The following is a 17,115-nucleotide window of genomic DNA, read 5'->3' on the forward strand; positions in this document are numbered from 1 at the left end:
GCCCCTGTGCCTGAGAGCAGGGGTGCCACCCTTTCTAAACTGGCCTGTGGGAAACAAGGACTTTTCTTTGGATTGCTTATTCTTAAGACTCACTCCCAAGAGCTGCTCACTCAATACTGACTCAATTGCCTTATCATATTAAAAAACCCAAAATTTAACAATAGGGGGTGTGACAATATCTTGATCAGCAGGTTCACTCAGCAGTACAAAGTTTCCTCTGAATTCTGAATTGTAGGCTCTAAGCCACAGCCTACTCTGTAGCCGAACAGAAACGTGTTCTCTTTCATTCCTCTTCATAGGTTACACTGCTCTCAGTTTATCATTAGCCAAAGACTGTTGCTAGCAAACAGAACTTTGAGAAATACCCTGAATAGGTGGAAAAACCAGTTCTAGGAGGTTCGAATACCCGGTTTCTAGGGGCTAGAAATCTTATGAAACACTGTGCATAAGCTGGGCCAAGACTAACCAGTCAGAATTAAATACTGAATAAGAAAGACAGGGAGGGAGGGAGGTATGGCACAAACCCTCGTTTCCGTGGACTTTGTTGCTGTACCATTAACATTGAAAAGGGTCACGGTTCCTTCTTTAATTTCCATGTCATTGAACAGGATTAGCTAGGGTTTACTAGCCATGGTTTACTCTTCCCCCTGATGCATATGTTATCTCAACAGGGAGGAGGAGAACTTATGTTAAAGCCCCTTGCTCATGGAATTTTCCTTACACTGTCTTATTTTATCTCGTATCAATTTTATCTCCCTTTTACATATACAGAAATCATGGATGGGAGGTAACTAACTTGGCCGAGGTCATCACCTTCAAGTGTGAGCTAGGGCTGGAATTCTGGAAGGCCATAGAGCATAACGGGTAAGACAGGGGTCGGGGGAACACAGCTTTCACTTTAGTCACTTAATTCTGTGTGACTTTTGTCGAGTTGCTTCACCTTGTGCCTCAATTAACTCAGTTTTAAATTGGGAATAATTCTCATACCTCCTCCTAAGGTTGTTATGAGTTATTTAAGCAACACATTCACAGCATAGTTGGACACATAGACATTTCATGTCATTGGTGAGAGTATAAGTGGATTTTCCCTCTTTGGAAGGCAATTTGGCAATTGCTTAAATGTGAAGTCTGATATACCAATATTATTATAATTGTTAGAATTAGTGATAGAATTGAGAAATGTATGGAAAAATTAAAAATTCTAAATTTCAAAATCTAAAATGCATATCTATTTTGACCCAGCTGATTTGATTTAGGAATTTATCCTCAAGATACACTCACACATGTGCACAAAAGTATTTACACAGAATGTTCATTTCATCATTGTTAATAATAGCAAAGATTGGGAACACAAATATCGATGGGGGAACAGGTTAAATAAATTAAGATAAAATGCACTCTATGACCTCCAAGATACATGCTGATTGGAAGAGAAGGTGGCATAGGATATTATTTGTACAGTTCTGCCATTTGGATTTAAATGTGTGTAAATATAATACAAATATTGGTATTTGTGTGTGCCTTAAGTATATCTTGAATTATACATAAAAAACCATTCACCATTGGTAGCCTCTGAAGAAGGTTGGAGACTTTGGGACTGGGATTGGCAGAAGAATTACTTAACACTGTACATTGGTCTTCACTTAATTTTTTATGCAAAAAAATTCTTTTCAATAAGAAGGAACCAATTAAAATGCTACCATACTGCATTACGAACTAACGAGAACTGTTGGCTCCTCGTATGTGGGGGGGGGGTGAGATGACCCCTCAATATGGGGCGACAGGACCCTTTGTGCAGTCTGGGGGCTTGTGAGAATCAGGCTGCTCGGTGCAGGGCAGCTTGGAGTCCCTTCTGAGACCCAGAGAATCCCTCTGAGTGTGAGAGGGGGACCTGGACTCACTCCACTTTTGTCTGCAGCATAATCAGGCTTTAGAACAAGGAACTGGAGCACATTTCTGGATTTCTTTCCTATCTTATGACTCTCCTCTCTAAATCCTACTGTTTTTTCAGCCCCATCTTTGTGTGAGTCAGCTCTGGCTGCCATAACAAAGTATCACAGACTGGGCCGCTTAAACCACAGGAATGCGTTTCTCACAGTCCTGGAGGCTGGGAAGCCGAGGATCAAGGTGCCAGGTGCTGGCTGATTCCATTCCCTCATTCCGTGGTGAGGGCCCTTCTCCTGGTTTGCGCATGGCTACCTTCTCGCTGTGTCCTGACTCTCATGACCTCATCTACACCTAATTACCTACCAAAAGGCACATATCCAAATATCGTCACCTTGGGGGTTCGGGCTTCAAATATGAAATGGGGTGGGAGATACAATTCAGTCCATAGCACGTCTCTAAACTTCACTTGAGCTAAAACATTGGTTAAGCTTATTAATTTTTATAATAGGATATTAACCTAATCACCAGCTCGTTGAAATCTCCTTAATTAGCCGTACAGAATGTCCGCACTGCAGGTCAACTGTCTAGAGTGCATAGTCTTAAACACCCTGCTTAGATGATGCACACTGAAAGTCTGGGAGAGAGGCAGTGGGGAAAGACTGTCTTGGGTTACGCATCATTCACTGCTCCGTGTACCCCAAAGTCTCCTCATGTCATTTCCGCAGAAAGCTCTTCCCTGATACTAGAGTGAAACAAGAGGACACCCCTCCACCCCTTTAACTCTTGACAGCGGTGTTCATTTTCTTGTTAGCATCTCCCACAGTCCGTAATTATTTTATTTTTATTTCTTTTTAACTTTATTTCCTGACTCCCCCGCCAAAATGTAAGCTTCTTGAAGGCAGGGACTATGGCTATTTTGTTCACAGATGTGTCCCAGGACCCAGCGTTAAGTGTGAACCAATGTCCTTGGATCAACCATATCGCAAGAAGGCTACCCATTTGGACCATGCCACTTTTGTCACTGCTTCTGTAGAACTGTCTCTCAGTTGCTGGCCATGCGTTTTTATCTTAGGCTGCTCTCAAAACTAGTCAGGCAAATTTATCTATTTGGTGTGAAGCCAATATTGAGGTTATTATTGATTATATCTTATTCTATTGTGACCCAGGAGCCATGTCTCTAACCATTTTAAATTTTATCTCCCAAATATTTGAAGGCGATTATTTCAGATGACAGTAGTTAATTAAGATTTTGTTATGTATACAGTCTCCCTCTTCATCATGGCTGGGAGGAAACTCCAGGTTTTCTGCTCAAACGCGGCCACTCTGTTGACCCTAATGGTTGGCATACGCTTCTCCCTCCCTCTTTTGGTTGTTTTATGAATCTTATTGTAAATATCTCCTCCTTCTCTTTTTGGATAATTCATCTCAAATACCTTCTGCATGAAATAAAATGTAAGTACATTAAATGGATGTAGATAAATCCTTGTTTGTTTTTCTATTTGTGTTATTATTTTTCCATTCTACTATGTCTTTACGGCTCAGATTTGAGTCCATGACAGTTTGGTTTGGGGATCCATGCTATCACCATCTGGTCTCTCTGTCCTTAATATTTTCCCTCCCACCAAAACGCTGTCGCCAAAGACGTCTTTCTTTCCTATGGTACCGCTGCTGCTGCCGCCTCCTGCATCACGCGCTGCCCCACGGGAGCTTGCGATGCGCCACGAGCAAGGGCTCCTCCAGTTGCTGCCCAGCTCTGCTGTCTCTTCTTTGTCCTGTTTATAGCATCCTCTTCAACTTCTTTATTTTAAAACACCTCCAATATTCCTGTAACAAAAACTACTCCCAATATAAAATCCCATGTTATTTGTTTCCCCTTTAATAACCCTTGAAATCCATTTACTTATAAAAATCCTCTTAAGCCTCAGAAATAATACTCATCTATCACTACACAAATGTTCTGAATTTATAGATCATCATTGTATGCTTTATTTTATTAATCGTATTGGTGAAGAGTGGTATGTAACTGTAAATAAAGCATTAGAAGTAGTCCCTTAAACCCCTCCACCCCAACCAAAAATATAGTTAAGTAATTATATATGTGTGTATTTCCCCCAAAGTCCTTTCAGGATGATGTAATGTAATAAATTTAGAAGAAGACAAAATCGGGATGGTGAGGAGCAATTAGAAAACTGAAAAACATAATGTCAATTTGGCAGGTGATGAACTACTTTTCTGGTGAGTAGAGGATGATAAGTGAATAATCAAGTCTGAGAATAACTAAGTCTGAATCTTCAGCATTAAGTTTCCTCAAATGTGCAGATATTAAAGTGAATTATAGTTAGGCACAGTGTTCCAAACTTATTACTTAGTACAGAACATAGCAGGTACTAAATTGAATTGAAGAATGAAACTAAAGGAGATATTATAGGAAAATAAAGTGGAGTCTTGTAAAATTAAAGACCCTGTTTTTCATATAAATTGTTTGACTTAGGAGTGTGGGAGAAAATTGTGAAGTCTCTTTACTTTAAGGGATGGTTGTATTCACTGACATGCTTCAACCTGGTAATAAATCAGCTTGGGAACCTTTTACATAAAGAGACGTCACTATAAATTAGCTTTTATGTTTTATCTTAAAAGTAGTATCATCATAAAATATTTAGTCAAGGCACTAAAACTGTCAAAGTAGCTGGATAATTTGAGACCTGGTGTTTAAAAAAATCTAACTCTTTCATGTTGGGATTTTTCCTTGTATATAAATTTTGATATGTGAGTTTACCCGAACTTGCCACAGTAAGAATCAATAATTTGTTCACAGATTATAACTATCTCAAATGTTTGGCAATCAGATGCTAATTAAACACTTTGGTTAAAAACTCACAAGAGCAGACTAAATTTAAAGAAAATAACACCCCAAAGTGCTCTGTTCTATTTTGTTCTGCCCCAAAAATGAAAATATTCTCACCATGCAGCTGGTTTTTTTTTTTTTTTTGAGTTTTTGTAGGTTATCTGTCCATATATTTCTCAATTATAGCACATATCATATAATTTTAACAACTAATAATGACAGTTAGACTTCAAATACAGGACTGAATTAATCTTTGCCACATCCTTATAAGCAGGAAGAGTAGTACACAGGTAAAGAAACTGAAGCCTCAGTGGGTCCCTGGGTGCCCTGTGGCCTGGCCTTATGCTTCACAGGAGGGCACCAGCTCATGACTCGGCTGTTTACCAGGGTTATGGTCTTGCTCGCCTCTTCCTAGTGGCGGGTCCTGGTTCTCACTGTCACTGACTCTGACCCACAGGCTGCACCAGTTAACGCACCTGAGGCAAGCCTGTTGCCCACCTCAGGCTCTTCTTGCCTTGTCGATTGCTTTAGCCGCGCATTTCTGACTGTGACCTTTCACCCTGCTGTTTGTTCTTGCCTCCATGTAACCACAGAGGCCATAAGAGCCATTCCTGCCAGCTGCCCTGGTCCCTCGAGCTTCTTTGAGCCAGGCCAGATCTGTCCAGCCTCCTGCCACAAGAGGGAGATCAGACACCCAGCTGGGGAGCGATGAAGTCTAAATAATAACTCAAGTAAAAGCACTTTTGGAAAATGCCATTAAATTGTTGAAAATGACAACCATCACCAATTCTTGACTATTATAAGTCACCACCAGGATGGCTAAATTGATTTTAAAAAACCTATTATTATGAATGCAGATCTGTGAATTCCTCTTATTTTTTAAAACCAAAGTCATAAATTCCCCAGGTAGAGACTTCAAGCAACATCTGTTGTCTTAATTAGGAAAGAAATGCTTTAAGGATGAATTCTTTCCCTAAACTTGGTTGTCTTTTCAACAGATAACACATCTGAAACCACAGGTAGGGAGCAGGTGTGTGATGGTCTGCATGTTGGCTTGCATTTGGCAAAACTCTGACTACAGAGTGAAATCATTAGAGGTGCTGTCAGTGAGATTGATGATGTTACACATTTTGAAACTGTCCTTGAAAAACTGTATAAAATGCACAATTCTTCTCCAAAGATGTATCGTGAATTGTAGCAAAATGTAATACCCTTTTTCAGGGGCAAGGGTTTTATCAGTCAGTGAGGCACATTCAGGTTGAGTTAAGGCAGGTTCTGAAATAATTCTACTAAAATATGTCATTGTAAACAGAGTCAGGTGAAAAGAGAAGCATGAATGAACCGAGATGGGCTGCTGAAATCACACTTGGGCTCTCCTGGTGTGTTGGAGGGGGTAGGTGCCCAGGGCTATGGGAAGATCATGGATAACAACCTGAATCCAGACAGCGGGTCCAGTGTGTTGACCCGAGCTTCCTAACCAGGAGCGCAGTTGTATACGAAGAAACTGAGGAACGTGCTCCTAGATGGAGGGTCAAGTTCTTTACCCTCCCCCCCATTCCCAGTGATTGATAATTTAAAATACTATTTTATATTAAAACAGAAACAGATATATGAAAAAGTATAGTTGTAAATTTCCATAGATTTTTTAAAATGAAGAGTAAGAATGCAAAGAAATCTTATGTTTGCATTGATGTGGCCACCCCTCTGACGGATGGTATACATCGGCCTGCCTTGACTTACCCATTCTTCCAGGGACTTGCTGGAAGAGAACGAGCAGACATCAAGGAAGTGTGCATCCAAGTCAGAATGGGCAGCCTGGAGCGACTCCAGACGCCAAGGCTGAAATCCACGCGATGTGGATAAATACGCTACTTCCCTTCCTCATTCCCTCCCCACCTCCTTTCTTTCCCTAGAACTGGAGCAGAAAATCACTGAGTTTCAGAAGGGTTCAGAGGATTTTTCAGGACAATTAAGTCCAATCTTCTTATTACATAAACATTCACAAGAGTTTAAGAAGTGGTTTTTCGAGCATCTTCTGGACACTTTCAGTGATAGGAAACCCATTACTTGTAAGAAAGCTCTTTCTCCCTTCCAAGAATATGAATTGTTCAGGGAATAAGGGCTTGGTGTGAACACTGGTTTCTAAGGTCAGACAGTAAGAAGGAAAGTTGGACTTAGAAATCTATCCTGGTTTTGAATTCAGTGCTCTTTTCACGAATCTTTAGTAGAAATACTTGATTACAAATTGGTCTAAAGGAAACTGGCTTGGCAGAGCCTGGAAGGGAAGTCCTAATTCAAGCTGGGGGGAGAAAACAAATGACATCTCAGGAAGTTGTGAAATCTAACTCAGTACAGAAATATGCAAAGCTACTGACCACATCCTAAGACTGCGACACAAACTTCTTACTCCACATTTGGGTCACAAGGCTTGTTTACTGAAGAATATTTCCTCTATTTTTCCTCATCCTCCTCTCCTGGCTTCCACAGTTTGCAAGTGGCCCAGACACACACCATTACCTTAGGGAAAAAAATTTAAAAAGCTATTGTCCTGTTTTTGAAACAACAAAATTACAGAATCTACAATAAATCACAAGTGATCTTAGAATTCTAGAAAAAATCACAGTGATTCTATAATTACCCTGCATTCTAGAGAGTCAAAGTGCAAGTCACTTTCCAAAAATCTTAGGACATTATTTCGAAGTGATAAAAAAACACTTCACGTGTAGTTAAGCCATTGATTCTTCTCTTTTACCTAAGTGCAGGACTTCTGTAAAGATTTTATTTGTATTTTGTACTTTCTGCTCACAATATCCACCACTTTAGGATATTATTACCATGCCCCTTTAATGCCATATTAATTGAAAATCTATGAAAGGGATATGATGTGTATGAAAGCCAATCGTATTTGGGGATCCACAGCCTGACATTCCTCTCCTATTCACCAGCCCCTAAAGTGAAGGCTCATAGTGGATGTGCCCTGTCACTTATGTGCATGGACGTCTGGGTCAGAACTCTTCTCATCCCATTCATACAACAGCAGAAGAAACTCTAGTGAGTAGACATCCAAGGATGAGGAGGCATGTGAGAAATACCGGCAGCATTAAAAAGAATAAGCAAGGCGAATATGCAGAAAAAGTGACATGAGGAGCTACAGATAATAATAACTAGAAATATACACTTGGAATCAACTATTCTAAGTTTACGTATAAGTCCAATCATTATACAGCTTATGAGGTAGGCACTGTATTGCCCCGATTTTCTTGTATTTTGTGTTTAAATTTTATTTTTATTTATTTTTATCGAGCTGTAATTGACGCACTATATTATGTTAGTTTCAGGTGCACTACATAATGATTCGATATTTGCATACATTATGAAATTAACACCATGATAAGCCTAACAGTCACCTGTCCCCATATAAAGTTACTACAATATTACTGACCATATTCCTTATTCTGTATATTACATCCCCCTTATTTGTCATGTAACTGGAGGTTTGTACCTCTTAATCCCTTTCACCTATTTCTCCCTCCCCCAAGTTCCTCCCCTCTGGCAACCACCTGTTTGTTCTCTGTCTCTATGACTGTTTTCATTTTGTTTTGTTTGTATGTTTTTAGGTTTCACATATAAGTGAAATAAAACAGTATTTGTCTTTTTCTGTTTGAAATATTTCACTTAGCATAATAGACTCTAGGTCCATATGTTGTCACAAATGGCAGGAATTTTTTTTTTTTTTTTTTTGGCTATATATACCACATCTTCTTTATCCATTTGTCTATTAGTGAACACCTAGGTTGCTTCCATATCTTGGCTACTGTAAACAGTGCTGCTATGAATACTGGAGTGTATATATCTTTTCAGATTAGTGTTTTGTTTTCTTTCCATAAATATCCAGAAGTGAAATTGATGAATCATATGGCAGTTGTATTTTTAATACTTAGAGGAGACTCCATACTGTTTTTCATATCAGCTGCACCAATTAACAATCCCAATAGTGCATGAGGGTTCTCTTTCATTCTTGCCAATGCTTATTATTTGTGGTCTTTTTGATGATAGCCATTCTGGCAGGTGTGAGCTGATATCTCATTGTGGTTTTGATTTGCATTTCGCTAATGATTAGTGATGATGAGCATCTATTTATATGTCTGTTCACCATCTATATGTCTCCTTTGGAAAAAAGTCTATTCAGGTCCTCTGCCCATTTTGTTGTTGTTTTTCTTGATGGGTTGTTTGGGGTTTTTTTTTTTTTGATGTTGAATTGTATGAGTTCTTTGTATATTTTGGATACTAACCCCTTACTGGATATATCATTTACAAATATCTTCTCCCATTCACAGGCTGTTTTTTTGTTTTGCTGGTAGTTTTCTTTGCTGTACAAAAGCTTTTAGATTTAATGCAGTACCATCTGTTAATTTTTGCTTTTGTTTCCCCTGCCTGAAGAGACATATCCAAAAAATATACTGCTAAGGCTGATGTCAAAGAGCGTACTGCCTATATTTTCTTCTAGGAGTTTTATGGTTTCAGGTCTTACATTTAAAATCTTTAATCCATTTTGAGTTTATATTTGTATATGGTGTGAGAAAGTAGTGTAGTTTAATTCTTTTGCATATAGCTCTCCAGTTTTCCCAACACCACTTATTGAAGAGACTGTCTTTTCTCCACTGTATATTCTTGCCTCCTTTGTCATAGATTAATTGCCCATATCAGCATGAGTTTATTTCTGGGATCTCTATTCTGTTCCATTGACCTATGTGTCTGTTTTTGTGCCAGTACCATTCAGTTTTGATTACTGTAGCTTTGTAGTATAGTTTGAAATTAGGGAGTATGATACCTCCAGCTCTGTCCTTTCTTAAGATTGTTTTGCCTATTTGGAGTCTTTTGTGTTTCTATACAAATTTTAGAATTATTTGTTCTAGTTCTATGAAGAATGCCATTGGTACTTTGATAGGGATTGCATTGAATGTAGATTGCCTTGGGTAGTATGGTCATTTTAACAATATTAACTCTCCCAGTCCATGAACACGGTATATCTTTCCATTTATTTGTGCTGTCTTCAATTTCTTTCATCAGAGTCTCACAGTTTTCCAAGTACAAGTCTTTTACTGCCTTGGTTAGGTATATTCCCAGGTATTTTATTCTTTCTGATACAATTTTAAGTGGGAATTTTAAAAATTTCTCTTTCTGATTCATTGTTACTGTAAAGAATTGCAACAGATTTAAGTATATTAATTTTGTATAAAGCAACTTTACTGAATTGATTTCTTAATAGTTCTAATAGTTTTTTGGTGGCACTTTAGGAATTTTCTATACACAATATCACGTCCCTCTGCAAACAGTGACAGTTTTATTTCTTCCTTTTCAATTTGGATTCCTTTTCTTTTTCTTGACTAACTTCTGTGGCTAGGACTTCCAATACTGTGTTGAATAAAAGTGGTGAAAGTAGGCATCTTTCTCTTGTTCCTGATCTTAGAGGAAATGCTTTCAGCTTTTCGCCACTGAGTACGATGTTGGCTGTAGGCTTGTTATTAAACATAAATGGATGTTGAATTTTGTGAAAAGCTTTTTCTGCATCTGTTGAGATGATCATATGATTTTTATTCTTCAATTTGTTAATGTGATGTATCTCATTGACTTGTGGAGATGAAAAATCCTTGCATCCCTGAGATAAATGTCACTTGATCATGGATTATGATCCTTTTAATGTATTATTGAAATTAGGTTGCTAATATTTTGTTGAGAAGTTTTGCATCTATGTTCATCAGGGATATTGACCTATAATTTTCTTTTTTTGTGGTGTCTTTGCCTGGTTTTGGTACCAGGGTAATGCTGGCCTTGTAGGATGAGCTTGAAAGTGTTCCTTTCACTTTAATAGTTTGGAATACTTTAAATGTTTGGTAGAATCTACCTGTGAAGCTATCTGGTCCTGGACTTTTGTGTGTTGGAAGTTTTTTTTTGTTTGTTTTTTGTTTTTAATTACTGATTCAATTTCATTACTAGAAATCAGTCTGCTCATATTTTCTAATTGTTCCTGAGTCAGTCTTAGGAGTCTGTACACTTCTAGGAATTTGTCCATTTCTTCTAGAGTCTCCATTTTACTGGTATACCATTTTTTATGGTAATCTCTTATAACCCTTTGTATTTCTGTGGTGTCAGTTGTAATGCCTTCTCTTTCATTTCTGAATTTATTTATTTCAGCCCTCTCATTTCTTTTCTTCATGAACCTGGCTAAAGTTTTATCAATGATCAATACTTTATCTTTTCAAAGAACCAGCTCATACTTTCATTTTTTCTATTGTCTTTTTAGTCTCTTTCATTTATTTCTGCTCTAATCTTTATCCTTTCTTTCCTTCTACTAACTTTGGGTTTTATTTTTCTAGTTCCTTCAAATGTAAGGTTAGGTTGTTTATTTGAGATTTTTCTTGTTTCCTGAGGTAGGTTTTTATCACTATAAACTTCTTAGAACTCCTTTTACTCTGTCCCAGATTTTGGATCATTGTCTTTTCATTTTCATTTGTCTCCAGGTATTTAAAAAAAATTTCCTCAGTGATCCATTTTAGTAGCATATTGTTTAGCCTCCACGTTTGTGTTCTTTGCAGTTTTTTTCTTGTAGTTGATTTCTAGTCTCTTAGAGTTGTGGTTGGAAAAGATGCCTATATAATTTCAATTTTCTTAAATTTACTGAAGCTTGTTTTGTGGCCTAGCATGTGATTTATCCTGGAGAATGTTCCATGTGCACTTTAAAAGAATGTATTATTCTGTTTTGGGGTGAAATGTTCTATATATATTAATTCAATGTGGTCTAATGTGTCATTTAAGGCCAGTGTTTCCTTTTTGATTTTCCAGATGATCTATCCATTGATGTAAATAGAGTGTTGAAGCCTCCTAATATTTTGTTACTGTCAATTTCTCCCTTCACGTCTGTTAATATTTGCTTTATCTACATAGGTGATCCAATGTTGGGTGCATACATATTTACAATTGTTATGTTTCGTTGGATTGATCCCTTTATCATTATGTAATATCCTTCTTTGTCTCTTATTACAGTCTTTGTTTTAAAGTTTAACTTATCAAATGTAAGTGTTGCTATTCCAGCTTTCTTCTCATTTCCATTTGCCTGGAATACCTTTTCCCATCCCCACATTTTCAGTCTGTGTATGCCTTTAGATGTGAAGTGAGTCTCTTATAGGCAGCATATATATGGGTCTTGTTTTTGTATCCATTCAGCCACTGTATGTCTTTTGATCAGAGCATTTAGCCCATTTGTATTTAAAGTAATCACTGATAGGTATGTACTTATTGCCAAAACGTTAATTGTTTTTGGTTGTTTGGGTAGTGTTTTGTTCCTTCTTTTGCTCTTTCCTCCTGACTCGATGAGTATCTTTAGTGTTATGTTTGGAGTCCTTTCTTTGTTTTGTTTGTATTGATTATAGGTTTTTGATTTGTGATTACCATGAGGTTCATATACAATAAGCCCCCTACATACGAATGATTTCTGCTCTAAGACCACATTCGTAAGTCCAATTTGTTCATAAGTCCAAAAAGGTTAGCCTAGGTACCCAACTAACACAATCTGCTATGTAGTACTGTACTGTAATAGATTTATAATACTTTTCACACAAATAATACATAAAAAACAAACACAAAAAATAAAGAAAACATTTTTAATCTTAGAGTACCTTGAAAACTACAGTAGTACAGTACAACAGCTGGCATACAGGGGCTGGCATCAAGTGAACAGGCAAGAAGAGTTACTGACTGGAGGAGGGAGAGGAGGTGGGAGATGGGAGAGCTGAAGGATCGTCAGCAATAGCAGATGGAGGGCAAGCTGCACTTTCACTCATGACTGATGTTCAGTACCAGTGACATCTCTGCTGCTTTTACACTTGCTTCCAGACATCCTGGGCTTGAAATAAAGATACTGTACTACTGTACTCTGTACAGTGTAAAGTACACAAAAGCACAACCACTTGTACAGGATGCACACACGTGACAACGTACACCAGACATGTCAACTAGCTTATGTGATTGGATTTGTGAACACAGGTTTGCATCTTTGAAAGTTCGCAACTCATATGTAGGGGACTTACTGTATAAATATGAATGATTATTCTCAATTGATGAGTTCTTAACTTCAAACACATTCTAACAACCCTGCACGTTTACTCCCTGCCCCCTCCAGCCATGTTTAATGTATTTTATATCATATTTTATGTCTTTTTGTTTTGTATTGCCCCTTAACTATTTATTTGGGATACAAATTCAGATCATTTCACTATTCACTATTTCACCTATAAAGGTCTTTTAACCTTCCTGCTAGCTTTACAAGTGGTTGTACTACTCCTTTGCTGTATGTTCACCTTTACCAATGAGATTTTCCTTTTGTAATTTTAATATTTCTAGTTGTAGTCTTTTCTTTTCCACTTAGAGAAGTCCCTTTAATATTTCTTATAAAGTCAGTTTAGTGGTGCTGAACTCTTAGCTTTTCCTTGTCTATAGAACTCTTTATCTGTCCCTTCAAATCTGAATAACAGCTTGCCAGGTAGAATATTCTTGGTTCTATTATTTTTTTTCCTTTCATCACCTTAAAATTATTGTGCTACTCCTTCTGGCCTACAGAGTTTCTGCTGAAATGTCAGCTGACTGTATTATGGGATTCGCCTTGTAAGTGACTAGTTGCTTTTCTTTTGCTTCTTTTACGATTCTGTACCTTTAATTTTTGCCATTTTAATTATAGTATGTCTTGGTGTGGATGTCTTTGAATTCATTTTGTTTGGGACTCTCTGTGCGTCCTGGACCTGGATGTCTGTTTCCTTTCCCAGGTTAGGGAAGTTTTCACCTACTATGTCTTGAAATAATTTCTCTGCTCTTCTATCTCGGTTTTCCTTCTGGAACTCCTATATGCAAATGTTTGTATGCTTGATGTTATCCCAGAGGTTCCTTAAACCATCTTCATTTTTTAAAATTCTTTTTTCTGTTCTGCCTGGTAGATTTCCACTACTCTGTGTTCCAGACTGCTTATCTGTTCTTTTGTATCATCTAATCTACTGTTGATTCCTTGCAGTGTATTTTTTATTTCAGTTATTATATTCTTCAGCTCTGTTTGGTTCTTTATGTATCCAACCCTTTGTTAAACTTCTGTGTCCCAGGTTCATTGAGCATCTTTATGATTCTTACCTTGAACTCTTTATTGGTAGATTGCTTATCTCAACTTCATTTAGTTTTTTTTCTGAGATTGTCTTGTTCCTTTGTTTGGAACATATTCCTTTGTCTTGTCATTTTGCCTAATTTCTCTGTTTATTTCTGTGTATTACATATATTGGTTATGTTTCCAATCCTTGAGAAATGTCCTTAGGTGTGAGTCATCTTATGATGCCTGGCAGCACACTTCCCTCTGGTCACCAGAGCTATGTGCTCTAGGGTGCCCCTTTGTGGGCTGTGTGGGCCCTTCGGTTGCAGTGGAGCCAACTATTTTGGATGTGCTGGTAATGCACGGCTGGCCTCTTGCCCAATTTGCTACCAGGTTCTGCCTTGTGCAGTGGCTTCCAAGCCACTGATAGGCAGGGCCAGGTCCTGGAGAAGCTGGCTGCAAGGATCAGGGGGCCCCAGGGCTGGTGACAGCCCACTGGTAGGTATAACCAGGTCCTGGTGTATCGCCCCCAGGGTTGATGCCAGCTTGCTGGTTGGTGGTGCCAGGTCCTGGTGCAGTGGGCTGTGTGGCCTGGGGCATGCCAGAGCTATTGTCACCTACTGGTGGGTGGGCAAGTCCCTAGCGTTAATAGGCTAAGAGAGGACTCCAAGTGTTACTTGGCAGTACCAGCTTCCTCATGGTAGAATAAGCTCCCAAATATGGCTGCGGCCATGTCTATATCCCCAGGGGGGTCACAGTTGTCTCCTGCTTCTCTGTGACGCTTTCCAAAAACAGCAAGTGGGTCTGACCCAGGCCACCTACTTAATTTAAAATTACTGCGTCTTCCCTGAAAGCATGTGAGATTTTGTGTGCGCCCTTTGAGAGAGGAGTCAGTTTCTCACAGCCCTCTGGCTCTCCCATATACAAGTCCTTCTGGTCTTCAAAGCCAGACGTCCTGGGGAGCCTGTGATGGGGTCTGTACCCCTTGCTCCTTGGGGAGAACCTCTGAAATTGTGGTTATCCCCTCATTTGTGAATCACCTACCTGGGAGTGTGGGTCTTGACCATATATAGTGCCTCCGCCTCTCTTAGCCATCTCGCTGGGGTGCCTTCTTTAAACCTTTAGTCATGGAAAGTCTTCAGGTCATTCTCATCAACAGTTGCTCTGTATGTCATTGCAGTTTTTCTGTGCCTGTGGGAGGAGGTGGGCTCAGTGTCTTCCTGCTCCTCTTTATGGATGAAGAAACTAAGGCACAGCTCTGCCTCTCCCTCTGGCACATCCACAGTCCCACGTCTGCATGCAGGGAACTATCTGCTGGTTCTGTACTGCCCCTTGTATGACACCCTAGGCTGTGGGCCCTGTGTGGCCCCAGTTACTCTACCAGAAAGATGGCCACACGCACGGTAGTCATGACACAGAATGATGGATGTTTTAGTACTTTGGATGGAATTCAACCTTTTCAGCTTCAAATCTGAAAGCAGAAATCTAGTTGGACTAAAAAGCAAAAACCATACATGCAGCAGAAAATTTAAAAGATCAAGTTATTAATAGAAAAAGGTAAACGGTTATTTCTACCACCAAAAAAAAAAAAAAAAGACTTCATTATTGAGCATAGTGTGGTGGAAGAATTTTAAATAAATTATCAACAGGAAAAATTGAAAAAGCAAGAATCCAGCAACAACTGGCCAAAATACATAATGATGTAAAGAGACTTCAGCATCAGTTAAAACAAGTGACACTTAGACCTGATTTTGCTGAAAGCTCAGAGAAATAATAGAAAAAATGGAAAATGCAATAAGCACTTTTAGATAAGAGCAGAGACTGATATATGAAGAGCTTATTAAAGAAAACAACTAAAACTGAGTTGACTGCCATATCCAGAAAAATTGACATGTGGACTTTGGGTCACTCAGAAATGCAGAGAGCTTTCAGAACAATGTCAAGTAAGGTTCATGTAGACAAAGTACCATCACATACTCTTCTAGCAGAAATGGTAGATTTTGAAAAATTCTTTCAGCAAACAGGAGGGCAACAAGGGCACTGGATGACTTTGATCATCAGACCTTTGTAAAAGTGAGAAACAAACATAAAGAGAAGACAATATTTATGGGAGAAATTCTAGAACCTTATCCTGAAAGAACACAGGATTAAGTGCAACAACATGAGAAATTATACAAAAATTTCTGACTGTAGAAAAAAGAAAAAATCTATTCAGAACTGGAACACTAAAAGCAGCAATAAAAAAGAGGAAATGGTCAAGTTAAAGATAGAGAATATAACTAACTATGTTTTTTCACAATAAACAAGAAGATGATGAAAGGAAAAACAGGAACAAAGAAGAATCATAAATTGTCAGTTGAAGCTTGGGAAGAATAGAAAAGTATCTAAATGTCAATGAGATATGTTTCTCATATTTAAAAGAAGTTAAAAGAAGAAGAAAAGGAAAAGCAAAAGTAGCAGAAGAGCACCAATGCCAGTTTGGACTAAGATTACTATTATTACGTTACATTGAGAAGAAGAATTAAAAAGAGGAAGAACTTGTGAGGCTTGAAAAAGAAATACATGAAAAGTTAGACAAGGCAGAAAAAGGAAAACTGCTGCCGATGAAATTTTCAGGTTTCAAGAAAGAGATTTACATAAACTTGAATTGAAAATTCTAGATAGACAGGCAAACGAAAATGTAAAGGTAGAACAAAAAAGACTGGAAAAATTACAAGAAAAGCAAGAAAAGAGTGAAAAAATGTTAGTAGATCCTTCTAGGCTTTACAAAACTTACCAAAGTTTGGAAAGAATGGCCCAAAGATGTAGGATCATCAAGTTCTGGGCCACTGCTTCATATTCCACATGGGGCTATTCCAATCTGCAGACAAAGAGACTAGAGAAGAATATGAGATAATGAACTTGGCATATAGTTGATGAGAATGTTAATATTCAGTTATTCTGGGAAACACAGTGACAACTATGTTCTTTAAATATCACTAGCCTAATTGATTGATTATTCATTACATTGCATGTGAATTGACAGATATTACATTCCACACTGACACTGCCGTATTTCCTGTTTATACTAAGAGGGCAGTTAGTTTACAGGTTGGACTATTACTGATGTCAAAGCTATTTAAATAAGTTTATGTTAGAAACATTATTTCACTTAATGCACAACACATTTAGAAGATTTTTTTATGGCGTATCAAAATTAATCGGGACAGTGTTAGAGTGACGTTTTTTAAACCCCCGATTCACAACTTTTAGAACC

The 17,115-nt window shown here is 38.2% G+C and overlaps 1 protein-coding gene and 1 pseudogene across 1 annotated transcript in view; one reads left to right on the forward strand and one right to left on the reverse strand.

Moving 5' to 3' along the window:
- The window catches only part of LOC137769165 (opioid growth factor receptor-like protein 1), a 49,562-nt gene extending 34,608 nt beyond the window's left edge, over nucleotides 1–14,954 (reverse strand). Inside the window, exons 1-3 of the mRNA XM_068550859.1 lie at nucleotides 14,904–14,954; nucleotides 14,250–14,476; nucleotides 6,473–6,491 (exon numbers count right to left, since the gene is read on the reverse strand). Of these exons, the coding sequence (XP_068406960.1) occupies nucleotides 6,473–6,491; nucleotides 14,250–14,476; nucleotides 14,904–14,954 (297 nt within the window). The remainder of the gene's footprint in view (nucleotides 1–6,472; nucleotides 6,492–14,249; nucleotides 14,477–14,903) is intronic.
- Nucleotides 14,955–14,986: 32 nt separating this feature from the next.
- On the forward strand, nucleotides 14,987–16,738 carry LOC137769166 (coiled-coil domain-containing protein 112-like; annotated as a pseudogene).
- Nucleotides 16,739–17,115: the final 377 nt, after the last annotated feature.

Source organism: Eschrichtius robustus, chromosome 9 (genome assembly GCF_028021215.1).
Source record: "Eschrichtius robustus isolate mEscRob2 chromosome 9, mEscRob2.pri, whole genome shotgun sequence".
NCBI lineage: Eukaryota > Metazoa > Chordata > Mammalia > Artiodactyla > Eschrichtiidae > Eschrichtius > Eschrichtius robustus.